This window comes from Anabas testudineus, chromosome 14 (genome assembly GCF_900324465.2).
Source record: "Anabas testudineus chromosome 14, fAnaTes1.2, whole genome shotgun sequence".
NCBI classification, from domain to species: Eukaryota; Metazoa; Chordata; class Actinopteri; order Anabantiformes; family Anabantidae; genus Anabas; species Anabas testudineus.
The window spans coordinates 13048548-13063947 of record NC_046623.1 but is presented as its reverse complement, the minus strand read 5'-3'; the positions used below and the strand labels follow the sequence as shown (position 1 = coordinate 13063947).

At 40.2% G+C, this 15400-nt stretch overlaps 1 protein-coding gene across 1 annotated transcript; it reads right to left on the bottom strand.

Annotated features, from left to right (window-relative positions):
- Positions 1 to 165: 165 nt before the first annotated feature.
- Positions 166 to 14759, bottom strand: LOC113169632 (E3 ubiquitin-protein ligase CBL-like). The gene is made up of 15 exons (XM_026371204.1): positions 14178 to 14759; positions 12068 to 12315; positions 10781 to 10927; positions 10389 to 10545; positions 9436 to 9557; positions 9102 to 9239; positions 8216 to 8303; positions 7780 to 7911; positions 7351 to 7560; positions 6986 to 7102; positions 6488 to 6777; positions 6164 to 6331; positions 5507 to 5610; positions 5051 to 5227; positions 166 to 4739 (listed from the first exon to the last, which is right to left on the bottom strand). The coding sequence occupies exons 1-15, from the start codon at positions 14319 to 14321 to the stop codon at positions 4384 to 4386; spliced, it is 2598 nt and encodes an 865-aa protein (XP_026226989.1). The 5' UTR covers positions 14322 to 14759; the 3' UTR covers positions 166 to 4383.
- Between the last annotated feature and the right edge of the window lie 641 nt (positions 14760 to 15400).

Genomic DNA, 15400 nt, shown 5'->3' with positions numbered 1-15400 from the left:
GTCTTTATGCTAAGCAGCTGCTGGCTGTAGCTTTATATTTAATAGGTATGAGTGATAATCGTATTGATTCCTTGGCAAAAAAGCATCTATAAAATATCAGTCTTCGAAATAATATGGGCACAAGACATGCTTTAGTCACCATGAACAAACTGCACAGATCAGTTGTTAAAGAAAATACTGTTTAATTAAAAATCTTAATGGCTTAGGCATGAAAACGTGGCAACAAATGAACACGGAGAATATTAAAAAGACAATAAATAAAATATTTACACAGGCAATAATAAAAAGCAATGACAACTTTTTAGTAGGCAAGTTCCTATTGAAAAGGCTAGTTAATATGATTCTACCATATACTATATCATTAACCAGCAGGTCTGAGCCAACACACCAGCAGAGTTTACCATTTACCACCACTCTGAGGGGGGAAAGTGTGTGAGAGACAGCAGTGCCTCTGGCAGTGATGTTGGCCTCAAGTGTATCCTCACGTTGCGGCACTTTCATGGTCAGGGGGTCCCCTGTTAGTGTTCAAACACTGAGATCAAGTGAACACGGAGCCAAAGGACTGAAAACACATCCTTTGTACACCAACGCGAGCCAAGAGGCAATATAAAGGGCAAGTTGCTGCTTTGAAATGCTTTTGGTTTGGGGCAATTAAAGCTGTACGATTTAGAATCACAGCACGACAGAAAACTGAGATGTCAGATTCAAACAAACAATCTCAAGACTCGTCTGCAGGGATGTGATCAATCTGCACTTTACAGTTCCAACATGGTGTGAGTTTTACATCAGTGTATCCACAGTATGTTAATGACATTAGACACACTTCTCTTTTTTTTTTTTTTTTTTTAAGAGCATGGAGTCAGCCCCAAATGGATTCTGCAGACATTGACATATTTAAAACCCACTTTTAGAAGAAAAAAAATAAAATTAAATCAGTTCTGTGCAAACACAGCCTGACAAATAAACTAGAATTAGTGTAACAAACAGCCAATGAGTAAAAAGAAACTGCAGTAGAGGAATCCAGCTACAGTATTTATTTCTGATTAAATATGTTTAGAAACTATGTCACCATTAGACAGCGAGCGCCAACAGGTTCATTTTTTAACCAAAATTTCCAGCTTAGTGCATATTTTGGTTGGGAAAAGGCCATAACAACTGTTTTTATTTAACTCTCAAATATTGATTTTGGCCCCAAAACTTAAAGTATTGACTGGGCTCTGAGTTTCTGGTATGTCCTGTGATGATGTCTGCATATCACATAACTGACTCCAAACTCTTGATACGTTCCAAATAATATTTGAGAAAAACAGACAGAAAATGGCTCCAATTAAAATTCAAACATGTAGATTTCCATTTAAGCAGTAAATGTGGAGGATCTGTTTTGGTTTCTCTGCTGGCGTATGCAGGTTGTGATTGACAGAAGGCACATTTACTGTATTATTAGTGCAGGAATCAGGTTATTTGGGGGAGATAGAGGAGAAATTGATCTAATAGTTTACTGGGACATGTCATTTTTCTCTTTCTATGTGAACGTTGAAGTGAAACACTCAGCCCTGTTTGTCTGCCTCTGGCAGTGTTCCTAAATGTACACAATAATATGGAACCAGGGTCAAGATAAAGTAAGTGAACCTTTATAGAATAACCTGGTTTTCCCACATTAACTGCTCCTAAAATGTGACCTGAGTCTATACTCCTCCTAAACACAATGTGCTTCAGCTAATGACACACCCAGTTACAGGAAAGCAGAAAAAGTAAGTGAACCATTTGATATAATAGCTGCTAGAAATAACATCAACCTTTATGACAGAAATAAAATGATGTTACTGAAGATCTACCCATAATTTAAAACATATTTATACATAAAAGCAAGTAATTCCAAAGTGTTCACTTACTTTTTCTTGCCACTGTGTTGGTATTCTGCACTGGTGTGGACCCACACTCAGATCAGACTCTGTACTTTGATGATTCAGACTTCTTTTCATCTTTGTTCCAAAATGTGCCTGTGATCTTCTAGTTGTGTTAATACACAGCAAGTGCCGCTGACAGGGTGATAAGAGGAACCGTGTGGTAAAGAAATCGAAACACCTGAGTGAAATCCACAACTGTAATTTACTCAGTTGAAGTTTTACTTTTTGTATTTATATTTTGTTGGAGAGTGAATGTGAAGAAAGTCCAATTGAAGACTCTGAATCGAGGACCAGCCCTGATGCAACTCAAACTCGAACATTTCAGTGACTCAGCAAATCCTTAAATTATTAATACAAAAGACTATTGATAATAAGAACTTATAAGATGGACGGTCTCCCCACAGCTTATAAGGTGGAAAAAAAAACGTCTACAGCCTTGCTAGCATATCTGTGAGTTTGTACATAGCTGTGACAGTGACTTGAGCTAAATGCTAATAAGCTCACAGTGACAAGGCTGATGTTTCACTGGTATAATGTTTACCCTGTTCACTGTATTAGCTTAATGTGTTGGCATGCTTAACATTTACTTATCAAAAAACATTAAGTTCAGCTCCGGCTGATGAGAATACTGCCAGTTTTGCAGCTATTTGGTCATAAACCTAGTATCAAGTACTGGACAAACAACCATGGAACCATGAATGTTTGCTCAACATTTCATGAGAATCAGTCAGAGAGTTTCTGACATTACGGCCGTCGCTTGCGAGTTGCCTTGAAAGCTGAACACCTGTCAGTGAATTGGTGTCTTCAGCTTCTTTTTAAGAGCTGCTAAGTGACTGAAATGTGGGAGCTTCGTGGGATGGCCATGCAGATTTGTGATTTGTATGATAGTAGGTAGATTCTTGTAACCAAATCTCCAGAGGTTAAAATGAGAGGAAGTGAATGACCTAGAGGAAGCATTGCACAACTGACTTGAAGATGTTAAATAAAGCAGGTTATAGCTAATGTGAGCGAAGTAACAAGAAACAGGAAAATCTAAGCACTGGAATGTTTCTGTAATGAATGAGTTAGTGCTAGTTTACAACACTGCCAACATTTTACCATCATCACTTAAGTTTTTTTTTTGTTTTTTGTTTTTTTTTAGCATTGGTTCATTCATTACATAAAACCCTGGCTTATTACCAAGTACCTGAGTCCACATGGCAACACACCACCTTCAGTTTTTTTTTGCTTTAGAGCTAAATGAGAATTCCTTCAAGTTGATTCCTTAGTGAACCCAGTGAAGCCCGACCTGGGTACAAATATGATGCTGATCTAAAAATACAAATACATGAGAGCAAACTTATTTCATATCTTATCAAGAAGCTATAAGAGTATACAGAAGCCTTTTTACTAAACAAACCAGCCTTCGGCGTCAGACCATCTTTAGCGGTGGCTAAATCATAGAATTAAATGGCAAAATGAACTTCTCAAATTTCAACCATTGTTAGTACCACACACAGCACTACACGTTATGAGAGTACTTAAACATTAAACATACTTCATTATAGAACCATCACTGAACCAGGAGCTGAGAGGAGTGTGTGGGAGCTATGGAGTCACGTTCAACTTGTCAAATAACCATCAAAACTGAGCGAGCCACGGTGACGCGTACGACACGAAGCCCTGCAATACTGCACTGCAACTGAACATTTACATTCATCAGCATGAGCACACACGCCACGGAGTTAATCACTAATTTCCGACAAAACTCATGTCGCTACATATTCGTACGCCACAATTTGCCAAGAAGCCTGTAAAGCACTTGAACTGAACAGCTGCCAGCAATGGGACACCGAGTCAAAGACAACGATCCGCTGCTGATTAAAGTCAGTGTAGCTCCAACACTTAGTTAATGAGAGAATGACAGAGGGGAAACACAGCACGAGCTGACCTCAGCAAAGTACAGCAGGGTCATTTTTAAAGGCTTTGATTCTGCGTGTACTGTATGCTGCATTCAGGTCATATCAGAGCTAACGCCTACCTCTGAAACTGAGCTGCTGCTTAAACTGACACTTCCATCCCCTGCTCCTGTGGCTGGGCCAAATCCTCGATCTCCAAGTGGCGATTATGAGTAAACAAGAGATTCTGAGGCTTCAATGTCAACTACTTGGCATTGGCAAAACAGCAGTTCAAGATAATTAAAATTATATTGTTTTTTTTTCTTTTTGCCAAGATTCCTCTTCGAAAAGCGACATGTCCTGCAGCATGTTCATTTTTAATTAATTATAATTAATAATATTTGGTAATTTGATGACTAAAGGTGTAGCTATAATCATCTAATCAATGTTATATCTTCTGATATGACGTGAAAGCAGCATTACTCCTCGTAGTAAAGCCTTTAAGCAAGTACTTGTGGCCCTGCTGGGTAAAGGCTATCCATGATAATGGCACAGAGTGGAGACAAACAACACAGATAGGATGAGCATGACTGGAGTGACTATGTGACGATGTGTGCTGTGGAGGGAATGGAGACAAACTCGCGCAGGATGTTCTTGGCCGTCTCCAGGTTGTTCTGGGCGATCATTAGGGCTTTCTGGATGTCCTGGATGGAGTAGCCTTGGGATATCAAGCATTCAATCTCCCCGTTTAGGGCCAGGCTTCCAGGGCCCGCAGAAGAAGAAGGAGGAGGAGGAGGAGGAGGAGGAGAAGAGGAGGCGGCAGAGGAGGTACAAGGGAGTTCTGGCAGGGGAGCAGGAAGTTCGCGGTTTACAGGGCGAGGCCTTCGGTCGGAGTTTGCTCGCCGTGGTAGAGGTTTGGGGGGGCGTTCAGGTTCAACACTTGCTGCAAACATACCTGGATTCACAGTTAAATAGATACGAGTTAATTAAGCAGAAATAATGTTAAACTGTGCATTTGTATTTAATTGTAATTGGTCAACTAAGCTTTTATCTATCGAGGGATGATTGTAGATTATTGTCCTCATTAGACGAATCGTTTTATGAAGAAATTACACCAAATTTTCAAGATGTATTTTTTCACACCAACGTGACCAATTTGCTGGAAATGAGCTTTGGTGTTATGGATCTGGTCATGTTTGTTGTTGCATTTTAATGCCAAGAGAGAAGTTTTTTTAAAAATACATTACGAGTGGCATTAATACATACTTGCTTCTACTGCACTGTCCACAATGAGGGTGCTGAGAGAAGCAGAGGTATCTGACAGCATCCTTCTTGTGGGGGCTGGAGGGACTGTCGGTCTGGGACAGTCATACTCGTAAACATCCTCCATGCTGGTGTCTACCTTCTTGTCCTGGGAAGCTGGGGCTAAAGGTTGAGGGTGGTCTGAAAAACAAACATAATGATGACTACATGTAGTCAGTGTACGACAAACACTTCAGTCCTATGACTTAGCACAGAACTTATACGTCTTTGTATAAGTACATTTGTATAATGCACATTTTCTGTGCACAATGGCAATGGTATCTCCAATAGTTATTAGCATCCAGTAGTACCTTACTTAAAAATGAATATGATTACATAAAGCAATCAAACTGAATACATGTATTCAAGACCTTGTATTACAGGCTCCATTATGACTGTAATATTTTAGTGTGCCGTTACCCTGGTCAGAGGTCTGTGCTGTATCAGATGAACCAGCCTGGGTCTGGATATTACACATGGACTCGTAGACTTGGGGGTCCTCAGAGTCACTGTCTGTCGCGTCACTGCTGAGACAAAGGGCCAGACTGAGTAAAAGTGTTATACAAGTTCTATAATTTGTTATCCTTTACACACAATCTAATCCTGTTAAAAAAGTTAAAAGGGATCTCCAGACCCCGAGTTGTAGCTGAAATTAGGTTGAAATTTTTTTTAATAATAACATTATTCTGTATTTTAGACTCTGTCGCCACTTCACCATAGAGAAATTAGAGCCATTCTTCTCAAGTACTGTATTTGCTTCATGCTAAGGAGATTAAAAATAGCAAAGAAGTAAAAGGGAGGTGAGTGCAACAGCTATGGATAAACAAAACTAAGGCTCCAGAGCCCCCTGGTGGACAAAACACAAAAGGGTTGAGTGTTGTAGTTCTTGTGTTGTGCTTGGTATTGAATTAACATGAATGACAGGAACAAACTCTTAAAAAAAATCTAGTCTTGTACTGATTCTGAAAATCTCGGAGCAGGTGCTTTCTGCTTTAAGATGCTTGGTAGAAACGTCTATATCAGAACAATAGAAGGCCTCAGAAAGGTCCTCACATAACCACTTGTTTTCAACTTCACCTGATGTCATTGGTCTGAGTTGCCTGAGCCGGTGGTGGGGGCACTAAGGAGCCTGTTATCACCCAGGGAGTACCAGATACTGGTAGAGATGTTGGACTCATGTACACATTCTCGTCACAGTCAGGTGGCAGCTTCTCCCCACTTGACACCACTGATGCTGGTAGAGACCTGACAACATATAGACAACACAAATGTGGCAGAACTGTTTCATTGGTTTTCTTTTCAGAACTATTTACAAGACACAAGAAGACATCATAAAAAAAACATCTAAATGTGCTACCATGATTACAGGAAAACTGAATGAGTCTATTCACAGCTCCATACCTTGCAGCCAGACAATAGACAGCATTGGTAGCTGACTGGAGTTTGCTTCCCTCTCCACTGGTTCCATTGCTCTGAGGAGCTGTGGACAAGGCTGATGGGGCCTTGGTTGCAGGACGTGGGACCATGTAGTTGGCAGCCCAGGAAGGTTGGTCAGGGGTGGAGGGGAGGGGTCTTCTCTGGAGTCTGGAGTCCTGGCCAACCAGGGAGGGACGCTCCGGAGGGGGAGGAGGGGGCAACTCTCTCAGGGCTGGAGGCAGAGGTAGAGGCTTGTCTCTGTGAGTAGCTGCCACCTGGGTTGGAGTCAGGAGTGAATGGTGGTTTTATTGACACATTCTTGGACTTCTGTCCTAAGGACTTCTCACTGGAAGTGTTAGGCTGGCACCAGCTTAGATATTCTGATGAGTGGTCTCTATGTTACATACACACACATTTATTTTTGGGAATCAAACCAGCTGTAATGTGAGATCAATCTACTTAAGTTCACACTCACTCACTGACCTTAGCTGTGGCTCCCTGGCCCAGTGCACTGTGGGAACTAGGGGGTCTCTGTTGCAGAAGATCCAGCCGAGGTGGCACTGGAGGCAGCTGGGACACTGGAGATGCTGGCCGTTCTATCTGCTCAAACACACACACACACACACACTTAGAAATATTGCATGAACCAACAATAAGCATTGATTTCACTACTATAAACCAAACTAATATAATAAAGAGAGTTTCACAACAGATAAGTTAGTCACCAATAACTAAAAAGATCCCATGTGAATTCTGCAGACTATGATCAGGTCAATCTCTGTTTACTTGATGTCTGTGTGTTTGAGGCTTCCTGACCCAAAAAAAACTTTTGCATGTGGTCCTCTTACTTTGGAGCAGGCCAGCCTGCTCATGACAAGGTGCTGGTCCTCCAGACGATCATCTTCTTCTTCATCATATCCAGCAGCTTCTGCTCTACTGGACACCTGGAAACCAGCAAATGATGCTCCGCTGGCCTTCGGGTGGAAGGGGTCCACTACGATGGGCTCTGTGCCTTTAATCTCGCAGCGACAAAATGGGCAGCCTTGACCCTCTGACTCCTGATACATAAACACGGGAAGTAACGGTCTTGTCAAGAAACACTAATTAATTAGAATAACTTCCTCTTTCATTTCTTGTCATCAGTGTTAAGCAACTGTCAAAACATGGTTGATACTGCTTGTGTGTGTCTCAAGATTCATTTGTGGTAAAAGTTAATATTTTAGAGTTAAAATTTAAGGTAAGTTAATGCAAAGTGCAATTTAAATAAACTGCCTCACCTGCCAGGCAGTCAGACAAGATGTACACATCAGGTGTCTGCAGGGCTCAATCTTCACATCCTTGTCGTTCTCTGCACAGATCTTACAAAGCTGGAAAGTGGAGCCCATCTCACAGTACAACTCGTACTGCTCCTACAGGGGGAAAAAGTGAGGAGACATAGGCTGTTTATACTGAAGGTTGTAACTGTCAACAATTAATAGCATCATCATCATTCTCTAACTGGTTTTCATACACTGTTACTAATCATCAGTGAAATGTTTTTATCTCTGTTAATGTTTTTCTTTATTTATGCTATCAAGCTGTATTCAGAGTACAACTAATTTACTTATTCTGCATCTTTTGCTGTGTGACTGTTGAATGTACACTTTGTACTAGAAACAACTTTCCTGTGGTCTGATTCTTTCGTTTACAGATGAGAAACTAACAAGGCCAAACCTGAGTAACTTTGATGTGGTCCTGGGGGGAAGGTTCACACAGTCCGGTTAGGTCTGGGTTTTGTGCACGACCATCTGGAAACAGATAGCTAAAGAAACACAAAAATACATCAACACACATTTACACAAAGGCCTGTATTGTACAAAACCTAGAATAAAAGCAAAACACTGAGTTGAAAGATGCTGAAATGCTGGTAATAATTCTCTTTGTTTTTACAATAGATTCTTTTCACATGACTATATTTTTTATATTGTTAGTTGATTATTGAAATGTCGATTAAAGCAGCTTTAATATCTAGAAACCCTGTTCCAGCTAAATGGTACAGTGTATTTAAACTGTAGCCCCTCACATGTCCACTAGATGTGGGCTTCCCGCCACTAATACAGTACACACCATTACATTTAGTAACTTATCTGTGAAGTGACAACTGTTGCATGCATATTAAACACATGCACCAATAGCAAAGAATAATACTGCAGCTGTGGCCTCTAGATGGCTGCACACATCACATGCTGGTCTTACACATGACTACAAATAAATGCTTAATAGCTAAAACCAAATGTGCTGACTTTTTTATGTGCAACACAGCAGCCATGACTCTGGCCTTTGGTGCCTAATGCAAGTTATACAGTGTTTTAGATACAGTTAATAAACAGGCTTGCTGCTGGTTTGGTTTAGGGACAGGCAATGGCAGTTTCTTTATCCTTCCTATCAACATGTAAAACACAAACACTACCACAGTGCTGACAATAAAATAGCCGTTCTGGTGTCATTACAGCAATTTTGATTGTTCTAATCTCTCCGGAGAAGCATGCACTGTAAAAACTAAAACACAAGACAAAACATATAAATTGGTGCTTTGACACTGTGTTGTATCGGGACTCACAATCCCTCTCTGTATCCATCAATGAGGGCTTGAAAGAGTGGCTTGTTATGGGGGATGGTCTGCAGGATGTTTCCATCAGCTGTCACATAGCCGATTGCCCACTGGCCCAGCCGAGTGCAGCTCAGCCTGAAGATGTAACTGAAAAAGAAAAAGAAAAAAAGAGAGACAGCAATCTTAGTGCACAGTGGAAGTGCTCAACTGGAAATCTGACTTGATCAAGATGCACCAAGTATTTATGTTTCCCACACACAATATTGATGCAGAAACCTTTTTAAAAAAAACAGTGTTCAGTATTTTGGGTAAATGAGGTTCAACAGGTTTGTCAAACTCTCACCTGCCAGGTTTGTGGATGAACCTATGAAGTCGGGCTTTGACCTCATCATAGGTTAAAAAAGCCATGTAACCAGGGTGTGTGACTGCTAGACTGTTCCAGTTCCTTAAGAGAGACGACCATGGCTGCGCAACACACACAGACAAAAAAAACACACTGTTTAAGATAGAGAAAGCAACGGTTTTAGGCTTTGTTCAGCTTTTCTCCCCAGGATATCCAGACAGTGTATAGTAACTAAAAACATGGTGAAGTTCAAAGCATTTTTGTTGAGAATGTCAAGTGCTAATTTAAAATGACAAAGCTTATAAAAGGTATGGAATAGAAGGAATAAAAGTTACTTTGTGGTGTTTTGATGGTTAGTAACACTACAGAGCACTACTGTTGTGCATGGTTCATCACATTAGCGACACCAATGATCAATGATCAATTAATGATCAAAGGCCGCTAGTGGGCTTACTAAATCAAGAGATTGCAGGAGATGCATTCAGTTTGGTTCCTGAATAACAGGCTCAAAGTCCAAACTTTGCACAGTGTCGGTTAAAACTTTCTTGGTCAGTCGGAAAACTAATGAGGAAGCCCCGACTTCTGCTGCAGAGGAGACTTCAGTTTCTGTGTACAGTTCATCTTGTTTACTTCTGCATCGACACAGAAGAGATTTCAGTTGGACTCACTAAATGAGCAATGAGCCAAAGTGAAAACTGTGTGAATGAAATAAATGTCAGCTCATAAACATTAATCCACAGTTAAAAATAAAATGCTTTTACACTACACTGAATTTTTTTATCCTCTTAACTCTTTAAACAGCCTCCTAATGTAACTTTTTGTCACTTTCTTTTAAGGTGTGCTCATAATTTGCAGAATAACTTATAGAAAAGTGTAGTTTTTATGTAGTAATCCACTTCTACACTTAATAACTACATAACATCTCCAGAGCACTCTTCTGTTACGCGCCTTACTTGGAAAAGTCTGGTGAAGATGTCAAACTCAAAGACAGAAATGTAGTCATTGCAGGTGAGGTCTATGGTGGATTTGAGGGCCATGGCCTCCAGGCCTGAGCTGATAGGGTGAAATTCATGAAGAGCCTGACGAAATGTCCTCCATGGCACTATGGTCCTGCGTGGGTGGGAGGGTGGCAGAAAGTAAGAGGTTTAACTAAACATCACATTTAAAAAACCCAAAAGCACAGGCAGAAACTATTCATTGAGAAGGGAAGTAAAATTTGATGATTGACATGATTCTTGTGAAAGAAGTTTAAAATCACAAATAAAAACTGTATTTAACTTAATACACATTGTTATAATAGCAACCAGAATCTTTGATCATGTTCAATAATAAAATAGGAACTCACTTGTCTCCAAATGACCTTCTCCAAAATTCAGCAGCATCAGCTTTAGTGATCCTGAAGTTGTCGCCCTGAAATAGGCCATTGGGGAAGATGGCTTTTAGCTCTGCTAGCATGTGACTGAAGATCAGAGACAGCTTGGTAAGGTTTCGCCTGAGTAACAGAGGAGAGAGAGAGACGAACATAAGACAATACAGTTTCGTCCAGGACGTTATCAGAATAAGTTTATTTCAGAATAGAATAAGTTCATTATTTATTAAAATTCATGAAGACAGCTGATCACCAAACATGCATGCCTTAGCTTATCCATTACCATCTCATCACAAGCACAATCTAAACCAACCTACAAATTCTAGTTTTACAAAGTTATAATGTCTTTAAATTTTTTGTTGAGGTAGTAAATGTAATTTATGTCTATTACAGTATTTACATTATAGTGGTGCTGAAGTCATACCATAATGTATTATATTTACTTTTTAATGTTTTGGCCATTCTACTGACATAAATTATAGCTCAATTAATAGGACTGTGTAGATAAATCTGCAAACCCCTTAGAGAGCACTGATGCATGTATGTAGCAATGCTTGACAAAAGTGCGTCAGTGGAAGGATGAATATTTGCTTAGTTATGGCTTTCTGAGAAAGGGAGGAAGTGAAGCTGATTGCAACAGTTTAATCACGCCTTCATCGTACATTTGAGTGATTTTCCAGTTCACGCGGCTGGTCTACTTTCTGCTTATTCTTTCCATCTCTGTATATATAAAAATGTGTGGTGGGTAGATGGCCTGTTTAAATGCCAAACCTATACTATAATTATCTCAATACAATGCTGCTATCAGAATAATGTCAACCTGAAAGAATAGAACAGCTGCCAAAACTCTAGACCACTAAAATTCAAATGAGCTTGTCCGATAAACAGTCACTTTAAACAGTTTTACAACTACAACGGTTTTCTCTTAGTATTTAGATGAGATCACCTATCTAGAATCAATACTAATTGCGGTTCTGCACTATAAAGATGTTTAATCCATAGTAAATTCATGTTTAGACCATATGACTTATAATATAAAGGAAGCTTCAGGCAGTCAGTTTAGGTAGTATCATACAATCATGACCCTAAGGGCTTATTTTGCAGATATGGGGCTAATGCAAATAGTGATTAGCTCAATATCTGTTACATCCGTCGGTTATACAAATGTACTGCTTCACAACTCTTATCAGTGGTGTCTCCTGACTAAATTGGCTGTTTCTCCCCTCAAAAACTGATTAATATTTCATCAAAATATAAGTCTACCTGGGCTGGGAGTTCTCCTCATACATCCTCTCCTTGGCCTCCTTAAAAAGGCTCATTGTCTGCTTAGTCTTGTTGGTCAAGTTCTCCATGACCACACGAAAATACTCGTTTTCCCCAAGGATCTCCATTTTGCCCTCATATCGGGACAGGATGGTACGTAGGTGCTGGTAGGTATCTGGCAGCAGGTCCAGGATGTAGGGTGGGCTGTTCTTCAATGCCACCTTGGGGTTCTGGCACAAACGCACCACCTGGAAAGGAAACACAACATCCCACAGGCTGTTAGAACATGCATGCATGATGTCAACATCACATGCACAAAGTAAGGCTAAACCCGTTAACCCTGGTTTAGTGTCTCAGATGCTGCAATCTTCACTTCACTTCACTTCACTTCCTGGCATTTACAAAACATCCAGAAATGAACAAGCAGCTTCTAGCTGAATCAGTTAGGTCACTCACAATGACACAATTTACTTCGGAAGATTGTCTAAAGTAATGTGCACCTAGAAAACCTTTTAGATCCCTAATCGTTAGACAGCATATGAGATGTACAGAACCAATCACATAAAAGAACTTAAACTGCTTTTGTGACCATCAATGTCATATCCAGATAAAAGTGGTGCGAGGACCAGCGTATTAAAGTATTTAGAAGTACTTCAAATAGGCCCTAGTCTGTAGTTGGAGCCTGTATTAAAATTACTCTTGATCTGAAAACAGTGATGGAGGTTTACAACATACAGCTTAGGTAAACATTTTACAATTCATCATGTTCTCTTAAAAATAACAACGAACAACTCCAGCTTTATTTACAACCTGCCTTTTCACGTGCCTCCCCATGATCCCTGCCAAAACTGACTTTGTTATAGAAGCACTGCCGCTTTACTAGAACCGGAACTTAACTTTGTACATTTTAAATACCGTCAAAAATGATTGAAAACTGGAAAACAAGATCTAAGTGAAATAGACCAGAATGATGTTTAAACACTCAACACTAAAGACAAAGATACCACAGCAACATAACTGAGACAATAATACACTGAACATACTGTACTTGTATGCTAAATGCAGTATTACACAAGGACATGGAGTACCTCATATCGCAGTTTAAGACTGTAAATACTGACTTGATACTTGTCAGTTTATTTTTATGGGCCATGAATCCAGAAAGTGTAGTTATTTTTTTTAAGCCAAGTGTTAATAAATAAACTGTGAAAGCAGCTGACTGCATATTCTAATGATTTCTTTGCTTCACAACATGACACTTATGTACTTCAGTGGCTGGTGCAAGATGAAGATAACCATGATATTAATCAAACTGATGTTCAGCACTAACTCGTCCACTATTATGCCTTATAAGGTCATCACAAAAATCTTCAATCCCTTATTTTGGTACTTTCCACTTCACAGCTACACGCAGTTATACCGTGTTATCACCCAATAGATGAACTGTAGATGCAGCGTATGAGTTTTGAACGTTTTAAATCATGTGCTATGTGAGATCTACTCACGCTGACACGACACCGTAGGTGCAAATGAAGCAGCAGAGCCACATCTTTGCACTGCACAGACAGACAAGCATTGTTAAACGGTAGTCTCTAATCTGATACTCTGCATTTACTCCAGGCCTGCTGATACCATCTTGTGCAAACTCTCAACTACAAGTTGCTCTCTACTTTCTTCTCTTCTGTCAAACACGGACAGGACTGAATAAAAGATAAACTGAACAGTCAGAAATAAATAAGCTACACATAACACTTGTTGTCTCCACAAAGATCATACAGGCTAATATCTCTGTGACCTGATTCACTATAAATGATCCCAGTTAGATAAAGCACCATTGGACCTCTGATGCAGGGGTTCAATCCTCTCACACAGTCGATATAGAAGTCAATGCTTAAACAAATGCTATAGATTTCAGCAGCTCTCACTTTATTTCTTTATTTTCCATAACCTCAAGCCAGTAGGTTATGGTAATAGCGACAATAATAAAAAAAGAGGGAAGTGACAGTGAATATTTTTGGTCTGATGTGAAACTACTGATACTGACAACATTCACATTTCCAGTTCCATGTTTTTAACGATTTTTATAAACTCATAAAAGCACTCTTAATACCTTGTCCATGAGTTTCCAACATTTTTCCACCATTTTCTTATCGACCACTGCAGGTTGGTGAGGCTGGAGAGGCTGCTGGTGGGGCTGAAAGGCGTCCTTCATCAAGCCGATGAGACCGGCACCCCTCCGCGGATTTCCGGCCATTAAATCGGTCGGCAACCGGGGGTTAGCCCCGGGGCTGAGGCGGACAACGGAGACTTATTCTTGACACGTTTTCCACCCAACACAACCCGCTGTTGTGTGTCCTTTCTGTATTTCCCACTGCTAATAATTTGTCATGCAAAGTCTGTACAAGAGCAGAACAAAAAGCCTGTGTGGACAGTGGACGCGACGCAGCCAGCTAGCTAACAAGCTACATCTGAAAAGCCTTTCTCGGCTTCTTCCGTCGCCAAATACAAGCTCAGGACATAGTCGCTATGTTGTCGTGCCTGTTATGCGGACATAGCTATCTCTTCCTGGCGACGGCAAGTTAAATCCCCATGAGAAATCAGCCCGGCTTATAATAAACTCGGGGTGTTAATGAGCCACACAGAGCGATCAACAAACAGGTTGTGCAGCAGCTCCGGCCAGCGGCTAAAGTAAACAAGGATGTCCGGCTGCAGCCTTCAAAATAAAAGTCCGAGCAGTGAACCGGGGTGAACCTGGTTTTATGTTAGACACTGAACAGACACTCGCTCCGGATCCAGGGAGGTCGCCTCCGTTATTTTCACCTTGTGTTTGCAGTAGGAGGTCGGATTATAGCTCAGCCCCCAGCTGATTTATAAATAATTTACCGTTTCAATGAGACTACTTTGACTGCTAATTTCTAATTCTTTACAACAAGATGATTTTGGTGTCTTCTCTAATGTGTATTTTATAGACAATTATTTTCTAATTCATTTGTGACTCAGTAGTTTATAATCTATCTAAATATGTGTGTAAATGTACATCAGAGCTCTCCCTTGCTTTGTTTTTTAGCTATTATTATTATAACTTAATACGTAATTTGTTAATTAATACTTCCTGTATTAAGAAATGCATCTTTTTACGGCTACTGTACCTTAGAAGACATATGAACTTTTAAATGATACATACTAGTACAAAAAGCTAAGTCATTAAACAAAAAAAAAAACATGCACAGCAGAGGGACAACCTTCACATCAACAGCTACTTTGCTACTATGTGTTGCTGTGTCTGAGCGGCTCGGCCTCAGATTAGCTGGAGTCACAGCAGCATTCAGCAGA

What these genes read in the sequence shown, in the direction of transcription:
- LOC113169632 (XM_026371204.1), bottom strand. Translation starts at nt 14,321, where the DNA reads ATGGCCGGAAATCCGCGGAGGGGTGCCGGTCTCATCGGCTTGATGAAG. An exon ending in TTCATCCACAAACCTGGCAG is followed by an intron (nt 9,240 to 9,435) that starts GTGAGAGTTTGA and finishes TTTCTTTTTCAG; the next exon opens with TTACATCTTCAGGCTGAGCT. An exon ending in ACTCAGACCAATGACATCAG is followed by an intron (nt 5,611 to 6,163) that starts GTGAAGTTGAAA and finishes TTGTCTCAGCAG; the next exon opens with TGACGCGACAGACAGTGACT.